The sequence below is a fragment of the Dendroctonus ponderosae genome, unplaced genomic scaffold, assembly GCF_020466585.1.
Source record: "Dendroctonus ponderosae isolate FM_Combo_2020 unplaced genomic scaffold, Dpon_F_20191213v2 Dpon_F_20191213_7, whole genome shotgun sequence".
Classification (NCBI taxonomy): domain Eukaryota; kingdom Metazoa; phylum Arthropoda; class Insecta; order Coleoptera; family Curculionidae; genus Dendroctonus; species Dendroctonus ponderosae.
Genome location: NW_026018916.1, coordinates 8,740,906 through 8,752,035, shown reverse-complemented (window position 1 = coordinate 8,752,035; position 11,130 = coordinate 8,740,906). Strand labels below are relative to the sequence as shown.

Here is an 11,130-nt window from a genome sequence, read left to right as displayed (position 1 = left end):
CACTCGGTACAACTTTAACTACGGAACAGGAACAAACTAACTTCAAAGTTACCGTCAACTTCACTAACAATAACAATAACACACGGAAAACACGCGTTTCCGGCTCCCGGAGTTTAACTTCTTCTGCACTTGGTCGCTCCTGTCACTTCACTTCCCCGGTCTGGTTCTCGTCGTCGCTTATATCCTTTTCTCCAGGTATTCCAGATAGTTCTAGAAATCTCCAGAACAGGTGCGAAACTTCCCGCTTGTCAGTGTCATATTTGACAGTAAATGGGGCCCAAATGGGGCTCCCATTTACTGAAACACCATGAATTTCGTCCCCCATTCCAAACGTGAGTACCCCAGGCCATTTCCGTTACAGTATATTGGTATAAAAATCTGTCTGTAGTGATGAAACACAAAATTCTACTTTTGATTTGCTAGAACCATTCTCTATTAAGGAAACGGAGCTGGATTTGTTTGGCCCATATTGGTTGCAAAACATTCCTAATCTGTCGTCTCTCGTATCCACATTTTTTATGTTTTGCAGACTTTGAAGTTGATTTTTGACCACACCACACCACATGAATGTCGGCGTTTATCTAAAAAACAGTCTAGCAAATGTAGTGTATTAAATAAGGAAAATTACTCACTTATAATCGAAAAATGTTAAACAGTCTAGGCAAAGCCTATTGCGTAAAAATTGAAAACGACACTCAAGAACTAAACGGTTCAACAATAATTTTACCGAAAGACTTCATGCATAACTAAGAATAAATTTGCTTCTGTTTTCAATGTCTGGGCTATGCGGACATCCATTGTTTTATTATTCGCAAATATAGCTTAAAAGTTCATGAGCCTTGCAACATTTGCATCTTTTTTTCGTTAACTTAGAACAACGCAACGAAGCCAACAATTTTCGGCCCAACCGATAACTAACCGCTCTTTGAATGGAAGTAATTTTAATCTATGTCATGATTTGTGTGTCAAGTGCTACAATGTTATGCAAGTTAGTTGATCGTACGCATATAGTCAAGCGTTAAGTAAAAATTGATGTTGCCCAACTACAAGCAAAAACCCGTCCTCAATTTAACCTATTAAACATGCTAAGGAGAAGCTATGAAATAGCTCATTGAGTTCAAACTGCCCTATATATATTTTTTTGTTCATTTTCTCCCATAATTATTAAGATTCTCTTAACCCCATTAGCTTTTGAAGTTGCGTTATTTTATATTCTTTAGTGTGAAATATCATTTCAGCGATTATCTAATGTGAAGGCTATTTGTGGTTAAATAATACATATAAATGTTGAACCAGATTGAACATATAATTTAGGTTATTTACTATGTACATTATAGTATTAGTGTAAATTGTTGAATAACACTAAAATATAATAATGTATTCAATAAGCTTTTAAATATTTGCCTGTACGCCTGGAAATGTTTGTGTTTTCACTTGGGTTTTATGTAATTATTTGAATATTATTATTTTATTATTATTATTTATTTTAATATTATTCTTCAACGTGTTTTGAATAAAAAAAATATATCCAATATAAAGGGAGCATACATACAACTAATAACTAAAGCTAAAACAAATTTTTACTTGTTTTTTTAAATTTTTCGTAGTTTTCATCTGCAAACTGATTGGTTTTGTTCGACGTATACCTTGCTTTAATTTGTGTTATCTATTTCACTACTTTACTTTCGTTGCAAGTGATTATTGTAGGTTATGTTTATTTGTTGAATATATTATCAGATTTGTACAATTTTCTTTATAATTTTGTACTTCTTCATATTCGTACTATTTGTACTTATTCTGCATATTGTAAACATATTTAACCAAGTATATTGGAAAAACTTAAGTTGTTTGACCATTTTTTTGCTATATTATTATGTTGTATTTATTAATTGTTATTTTATTACACTGCTAATTTTCTCTGTATATTTTTAGTCAAATCAGATATAACACATATATTTTTAAAGTAATATGAAGATATATGAATACTCTTTTTTATTTCGTTGTATTCACTTGATTGTTTGCTACAAAAATCATGAATGGTTTTTTATATTTTTTTTTTAGTCAGAAATGATGCATAAGCTAAAAGGAGAAATGAAATAAGTGCAATGGCAGTAACAATTAAACCAATTTATTTGATAGAAATCGTAAATCGTTGCGTTTTTTCACGTTTTCCAACGGTTGGGAAGAACCACGGTCAACTTTTACTCTTGCAACCGTTAAGAGGGGAATGCATGGTTATAATCAGACCTGAAATACAAAATAATTGCTTTTATTGTGAAACTCGAATTAGCGTTGCCACATCAGTTTTACAACGTTTTGTCTATTTTATTATGCTTAATTATATTGCATCCGATTACTATTTTGTGATAACAATCAAACGTTTCGGAATCGCTTAGGTCCAATAAGCAAAATGCAATCAAACGCCAGCAAGTATATCGAAACTATGCATTTGCGAGTTTATTATCGGTTAAAGGCGTTTTATTGGAATGGTTGATTATTTTCATACACATTGTTAGCACATCTAAACGTTTATCTCGTGGTATTTGAAGGTAACATTCTTATTTTTAAATTCATAAAACACTTTTATAGGTCTAAAGCGTGTGACAACATTTTCTCTAGCACTGGGATCCTCTTTAGCACATATTTTATTGGTATCCGTTGAGACAGTAAATTCGGATTTAACGGCTGCCTTTCATTTCTTTTCGATCTCCTTTAGTCCAATAATTGTGGACATTAGTCCAATTAGGATGAATATTAGTTATTGTTTTAATTGATCATTCATTAATTTTAATTAATCCGGAGCGAACTCGTTTGCATAATAAAGTAAAATATTCAAATATTAATTACTTTTGAACAGCGAAAAAGACACTGTTATATGTGAGTTAATTTCGATTTGGAAACACATGCTTTCCTAGACTTTCGTTTTATCGAACAATTTGTATGCTGTTGGCTTTTTGTGATTTTCCTAATAACCACTTTGCTAGCCATTTTGATTTAAATTATATTTCATATGCAATATTTCCCACTGTTTGGATATATTTTTTTGTGTTAAAGTTAATAGGCTACGGAGTCAATTATAATAGTTTTTCCAACAGAAGGCAGAAAAAGAAGAGTTTTAAATTAGGTAGTTTTAGTAGCGATCGGGTCATAATTGTAAAGAAACGATCATTAGAGACGCTATACGATAAATACTTTTTCAGAAACACAGTTATTAACGCCTATATGAAGCAAATTATTACTTTTTAAACTGGTTTCGGTTTATTAATAAAATCATTAAAGTTTATTATAATTTTTTTGTTTGAGCTGTTTCTTCTGATCATATTTAGATTTGCATTAAAAACAAATGCAATTTTGTGAAGTGAAGTCAATGAAGAGACTTGCTAACAAACGATTGTTCCGTAAAATACTTTGTAATCATAAAGAAAAACTGGAAAAAAAATTAAATAGGATCATTTTAGTACCTGGGGAAATTATAAACCTTCACTTTATATAGAATTGTTTATACGTTTCCTTAATTTTTTTATATATTCCTAATCGGTTTTCCTATAAGTGACATAGGCAAGCATAATTAGCATTCTGTGTGAACATATCTACAATTACTTTGGATTTGTTATGCACATCTATCAATATTAGGTATACAAAAATGTGCTTGCATCATCCTGCATAATTAAAATGTATTGCTGTGCATAATAATTTCCTATGAAAGACCGTATAATGATAAGGAAATGACTGAACAGGGAGAAACTTTATAGGGTTTTCGTAGTTAGCACCGCAGGATTTTTTTATAGTCATGGCCAAATATCAATTGGCAAATTTTCAAAATAGTTCAAAATAATCCACTAGAAAATCTAAGAATTTTGTGTGAATGTACGGAACTTGAGTGTTTGAAAAATGTAGAATGATTTTTGAGTTAAGGCGATGATGCACGCAAAAAGTGCAAAGTGAGAGTAAAAGCAACATACATATTTTGAGGTGGATTTGTTCGAAAAATTTTTAATACATTTATTTATTCTACAATTATCTATCTACTTAAGTCCAAACATATCAATTTGGAATCAGTTGCTCCGCAGTTTGGAAGTTGTTTGCTATTGTACTAATGATTGTTTAATTAATACTTTGGGGTTTGTTTAAGCTAAAATTATTTATGTCTTTTTTGTTTCAGAATCGATCACAACGCAATGTGCAGGCTACAGCAGTGTCACCAATGCATCCTTGTGTACGTCCCGAGCAAGTCATGACAACATTACGATCCTACGCTACCATGAATACCCAACAACCAGGACCCATGCCAGAGTACCAAGTAGATCCTTACAGATTGCTGGAAGACGATCTTAAGGATGTATATAGTTATATTAAAACCGTGAGTTGATCCTGATATTTTTCAAATATTTTGAAAGTTCCTCAACAGTTTTGTTCAAATCATCAGAGGTTCATCGAAACGGATGTGAAGGTCCGTTCCAAGCAAATTTTTGTGTTTTTTCCACACCTTCAAGTAACGTAGTTCCATTCGAATACATCAGACATTTAATAACCTTGCTTAGAGGGAATCATTGCAACAAACTATTGACGATAAGTTTCACAGTAACTCTAACCGGGCTCTCATCATCATCTTCATTATTATGTTTAGCATTACGCCATTTTTTCAAGGTTTGAGAAAATTGGCGCTGGATTATTTTAAGTGCGTCGTCTTCTAAGCATCATTATAACGAACCAACGTTGGGTATTGTTGCAGAAATCGTTTTCCATTAAGTTTTCAAAGACCATTGTTGAAGATGTTGCGAAGGCCTAGTTGTGAGTTCGAGTATAACAGTTTTCAATCATGTCAAGTTGATGCTTAATGCCGAAATGTGTTAATGGCTTTTAGTTTCACTTATTCCGTCATATTTTCAATTAATATTGGAATGAAAAATTATAATTACATCGGCGATGAGTATTCTTAATTCTATTTGTATTAATTTCATTCTTGAAACTAATGAAAGATTGAAAGATACTAATTTATTTTGTTTCAAATTTAATTTATTTATTTCATTTTAATTAGTATTCAACTACTTGAAAGTGTCGATATATGCAGTGAATTATTCATTGTTGGTTCCATTTACTTTCAAATCATTCAGAATTATATTATTATACATAGAGCGCAGATAGAGCACAGCGAGTGGCAAAGTAAACCGAGTTATCAACTTGTAATGTTACTAGTCAAAAAATTTAATTTATGCCATCAAAAGTATAGTTTATAGAAAACTTTTCATAGAACCTAAGGGGTTGGTACTTGCGTTGTGTTCGTATTTCGCAAAGCGTAAAACATGAATTTCAAAAGTATGACTTTTTTAAATTTCTACTATATATTCGTACATACATTACCTAATATTTAGAAAAAATTAAAATTCTGAGTTGTTTTATATATTTTGTTATTAATCCTGTCTAATCTTCATGAGAATAATTTTAGCTTAACAAAAACTAGCTTATATTCTCACATTTTAATATTTGGAGGTTGAATTAGCCGATCCTCAATTGTTACGTTTTACATAATTATGGAAAGTTAACTTAAATTAAGTAACTACTTTAAAGGTTGTGAAAATCTCTTACTGATTGTTTGTTATAGGTGCTTAGGAGAAATACGTACCAAGAGGGCCTCTACGAAATAGCCACATACTATTTTGATGGAAATGGGAAAGCCCTAAGACCTATGGTTGCTATTCTAATGGCAAGGGCTATCAATTATCACATGTACAAAGAAAACAGGTAATACTGCTTTCAAATTTAGACCAAATCTGCTTTTCATAAGATATTCGTTTTTTATTTTTTTTGCCAGATACTTACCTTTAATTTTTAACTTAAATTTGCCACTAAGCTGCCAGCTAATACAATCAGATAATCAACTTATTATTGAATGTTTAACAAACATGTCTTCCATACTTTCCACATACCTTGAATTTGGGCGTCATGTTGCAATTTTACATCGCATAAAACCAATCAGTTGATTAGAATTTAGGAGAAAATTAACTCCTTTTCAATCCACCATAATACATATCTGGTCATTTAACACTTTTGCATTTTTATTTTAATTCTGGGTCATTCTATGTCACTAAGTAAATTGTTCAGTTGTCATCATTATTCTGTAAATTATTTAACACTAGTTAAACATTTTCCATGATTAGATAATATTGATTACATTGGGCAAGAATGGGCATAGTTGATCGGTACACACATACTGTGTGGATGCTAATTTGTGGTCAATGACAAACGGTTTCACAAGAAGCAGCCGCTTTTTACTTTCAAATGGCCTAAATTTTCAGCAACGCTGCCTGTACTCGGCCGTATCGTCCTGTTCCAAGATGCAATTAACATGGCATTAATCACTTTTCTTTTCAAAACTTACTTCTTTTACTGTGATTTATCAAATATTTTATATAACTTTTTCCGTTTATTTTTTGTCAATCATCATTTTTTTAGTTGCTGATTTAATCAAATCGCCGTTTCAATGAGCAAAAATCCAAGTTCATATTTTTGTCTAGGTGTTAAGTAACTTTAACTTAAAAACAACCGTTTTTTTAAGTGGAATGTAGACTAAGTATGGCATCAACATTGAAATATTTTGCGATTCGATTTTGCTCGACCAGTTAGTTACGTTCTCAGTGGTTTTTCTATCTTCATTTCAAGCAAAACCTTTTTCTTTATTTCCGCAGTGAATGTCCTAGTTATAGATAGTCGGAAGAAAACCAGAAACTCGGCGTTGATATTCTCATTGAAATACATGATTATTCAGGGAAAACTCACATGTTTGCAAACAAGTTAATCTGAAATAAACCAACAGAGTAACTTTTGCAACTGGAGAAAATCTCAGCATTAGATTTATTTTTACTGAAAGTATGGATTCATAATAGAGATTTAGTAAATTATATGGTGTGCTCTCTTTGCATTAATTATTATTTCATTACAAATAAAATTATAATATTAATTATGAACGCATTAATAATAATAGCTATTATTTAAGGATAAACTATATCATCAATTTCAAGAAATTGCAATTCATAACAATATTTGGCAATCGAAACAAATCTTTACTCAATGTACGTACAATAAACTAGTTTTTTATCGATTAGTTAGTGCATATTTTGCTAAATATTACTTTTGTGTATAGATAAATATTTTTGTAATCTGACGCAAAGTTATTCTAGCCACTTTTTTCAGACTTTTATAGACAAGATGTTTCTAAAATTACTTGATCAGGTAATGATTGTCGTAAATGGAATTCAAGGCTTCCACTCATTCATTGTCACGTCTTATTAATTACAATTCAACATCATATGGGCCGATTATGTTTAATTCATTTAGCTGTACCTAGACAATTCATTGTTATTAATAACATTTATTCCTGATTTTCTAATTAACTTTTTTAATTGCTAATTATAACACTTTTAATACACACAGAAAAAACGTCACTATTTTTTCTTATTAAAGTGCAGTATTGAGCTATTAGGACTACCTGTTAGTTTGATTTAAAAGACGGACTAAAATAATGCTAATCAAATGTCAAGAGCGGCAGTAGGACGGTAGTATTATAATTAAATCACAATGGTTCGTAAGTAATAATTATTCAGACGATGACACTTGGAGAGCTTTTAATTAAATCGTTTATAATCACTTCCGCGTTCCTTGAAATTGCGAAAACTTCGAAATCGAGTACTTACTTAGTAATCAGACGGATGTTTGTTCTGCGCTTTTACCTTCGAATTTACATTCGATTTTAGTGTATAATGAGTTTTTTAAAGATTAGGCCCAGCTTTTGTCGTCATTTTATTAGAAAAAAACCTGAATAGTTGGCGAAGGAGTAAATGTTTCTTTTACTGCTAAATTTCGTACAATTTGGCCACAATCAACAGCAATTATTTATTTTTGCTATTGTAATATGGCAAAATTCTTCTTGGAATTGAATCTGATGGTTTGGCAGGTTTTGAAAACATCTTTTGCAATAGAACATCCAAGTTACCTAAAAATGATATAGACTAAACGCAAATAGATAAAAAAAATTATGTAATTTAATAAAAGGGGGACATACTTTATTACATATCTAATATAATTAACGTCTCCATGAACAACGTTTATTTGGAAAAATATTCAACGGTTTTACTGCTCGAAGTTCGTCATTTCCTGGTTAAGACAGTTATATGAAAGTTTCTTTTGCAAATGGTTTTTGTCGCTATACATTCGTAGGCAAAATATGAATATTGCTTGAATCAAATAAAAATACTTTCTGCAGTTGAGTATTTCTTAAATATGTCTTTATTTGGGAACTTTTCTGGACTCTTGTATAAAAATGGCTTCTAACGGTCCACAAGAAAGTCGTAAAAAGTAATCTTTGTTTTAAAGTTTAATCAATTAAGCCATCAAATGCGTGTAACTACGGTGTCACAGCTCGCCTTCGTTTATTTTTTTCCTCCAGTTAAGCATGTTCTTTCATGAATCTGGTGAATATTAATTATTTCATTAGTTGGCCTTTTATTAGTGGCAAAAACCGTAAATTATAAAAAAAAATTATACAGAAAAATTCAAAGCCATACTGGATGATAATAAAATTATTCAAAAATAGCAGATCGGAAGAACTACAGAATCATATACTTAGACTTGTAAACAAGATAAACGAATCTTTCGGGGGGTAATAGCTACTGTTCAGATGCATTTTACATTTTTGATCATATCAAAAGCTGTTGATAATGCGTGGAAACTGAATGCTGAAGATTGGTTCTTACTAAAAAAATTATATTCAGATCTCAATTCCTCAAAATGTATAAAGACCCATATTAGAATGATTTGTATGTGTTGCTTGTAATTGTTTTTGTTACTGTATATTTTGATACATTGTTTAATTTTACGGGTACAGTAGCGGCTCAGTAATTAGTCCTCCTTGTTCGTTTTGGAGTGCGCCTAATAGGCTTCTATTTATAGTGCTTTTACTTAACAATTCATCAGCCAATAGGCAATAAAATTAATTATCCTCAGCTCATACAAAAGGATTTGGTTGTAAATTCAAGCCTCATATCAAAGTGCTGAGACTAATAACTAATAAAGTACATACACGTTGTTGCATATTTATGGCGGTTTGTTTAACAAATGGAAATAAATAAAACATTTCAGCTACTGGGTTATTTTAATATCCCAATGTTTTCAGACGTCTCCTCTAGACGATACAACGGACATTTTATGAAATTTATTATTGATTCATAATAATACTGTGGGATCATCTGAGTATCAAAATTTTTTAAATTTCAAGGGCATGTTAACCGAAACCACCTTGTACAGGTACCGGATGATTATCATCTTTATGTTAAATTAATGTATTTTACATATCGTTTTCTTTGTTCCAAGATCAGGTCCTCCTCCACTTTTCCTTGGAGCAACTGCTATTCCCATTTGGTATTTATTTGTTGTTCTTTATTTTAAACATTTGGAAATCCTACATTAATAAGTAAATAGATAAGTAAGTAGCGCCACGTTAGTGTCAATGTCGATAAATTATCACCAGGAAAAGGGAAAAGTATATGGTCAAACGGAAACATAAAATGGTTCAAGTTCTTTTAGTGTACAATAAATACTGTAACTGACAGTAAAAGGTTATTAAATCAAACCGAAACTAAGCGGAATTATAAAGGAAGGACGTTGATGAAAGTGTTATTGGTTTTATCTACATATGTACATTTTATTTTTCAATTGATAGTAACAGGGAGTTATAAGGCCTTCTATAGTGGACTGTTCAATATTAGACTATTTATGAATGTGTCCAATTAAATATTAGTTTTATATATGAGAGTTACTTATGATTATCCTCTTGTACCCAGTAGGTCAAAATATAGTACAGTTATTTTTATTTCTTTGTTATTTAATATATGTTGAATATTATACAGAGTAATAATAAATATAGCTTCATTTTCTTCTTGGCTAAAGTACGTATCTTTCCAGTCTATGTGGTATTGACACGATTAAAAGAACTTTGGAAGAAATCTTGAATTACTCGTGAATAAAGTACAGTGTAACACTCAGTTCTTATGGCCAATAAAGACGTTCATAAAATGCTTGTATAATAATATATTATTATCTTCCTGAATAGCAGAGGCAAAATAATGAAATTAAGTCAATATGATGTTTTTTTCATTGCAGTGCGCTTTTGGCTTCACAAAGGGAAGTAGCTATGATTTCAGAGATGATCCACACAGCTTCATTGGTCCACGACGATGTTATAGATCAGTCCGATTTTAGAAGAGGAAAACCCAGTGTAAACGTCATGTGGAATCATAAACAGGTAAGTCGTTTCAGTTGCATTTAATGAGACAAAAAAAATTACTTTTAAAAGTCTTACTCATTTATCGTGGTAAGGTTTTGGTGTCAACCGAATGGATATGGTCAATATGTCTGAAAAAAATTAACTTTGAGATAGTAGCCACAGAAAATTATATTTTGATCAATAAATCATTAGTCGGTAGCACCTGCTTCAGTCTGTTCTACTGACCTTTTCAATGTACACCCATACTGGGCATCTTTTGGCTCAAATATAGTTGATACGGAATTTCCAAGAACTTACCCATATTGGTTGGTTCGTTACTATAAAAAATTAACAAAAATTTATCTTTAAAATTTTTTGTTTTCGAGGCAAAAAATCAAGCTATGGAATAGATTGTGTATAGTAAATTTTGTTGGAACGTTGTAAGATTTGTTTAAAACCTCGACCATTAATTTAAATTCAATTTCCACCAGTGGTTACACAAAAGTGGGTTGATTTGCCAACCTTTTTTCTGTCATCTGAATGTGCCTCTTTCTTTCGCTGTTCCTAATAATGGCATATTTGAAGAATTAATTTTAATACTCAATATTTATGTCTCAGGGACGAAACCATTTCAGTGAAATTTATGAAGCGAAAAAGCTGTGCCTTTTTGCTTGCGTTTAGATTTAACGCGCACCTTTAATTCAATATATAAAACGAAATTCGAAACGATAAAATTTAAATCAAAGAAATAAACGACTCATTTTTGAAAATGACGACTATACAGGGTTGCTCATTAGTGCGTCAAAGTGCGATATCTCAGTAAATATGAAGTTTACAAGAAAATTCGTCCAACGAAAGTTTTTTACGTTTAA

General features: G+C 31.1%; 1 protein-coding gene across 2 annotated transcripts in view; it reads left to right on the top strand.

Annotated features, from left to right (window-relative positions):
• The window catches only part of LOC109542852 (all trans-polyprenyl-diphosphate synthase PDSS1), a 52,077-nt gene that overhangs the window by 25,539 nt on the left and 15,408 nt on the right, over nt 1–11,130 (top strand). For both annotated transcript variants that reach the window (XM_048668106.1, XM_019912287.2), the window contains exons 3-5: nt 4,163–4,360; nt 5,603–5,742; nt 10,156–10,297. In XM_048668106.1, the coding sequence (XP_048524063.1) occupies nt 4,163–4,360; nt 5,603–5,742; nt 10,156–10,297 (480 nt within the window). The remainder of the gene's footprint in view (nt 1–4,162; nt 4,361–5,602; nt 5,743–10,155; nt 10,298–11,130) is intronic.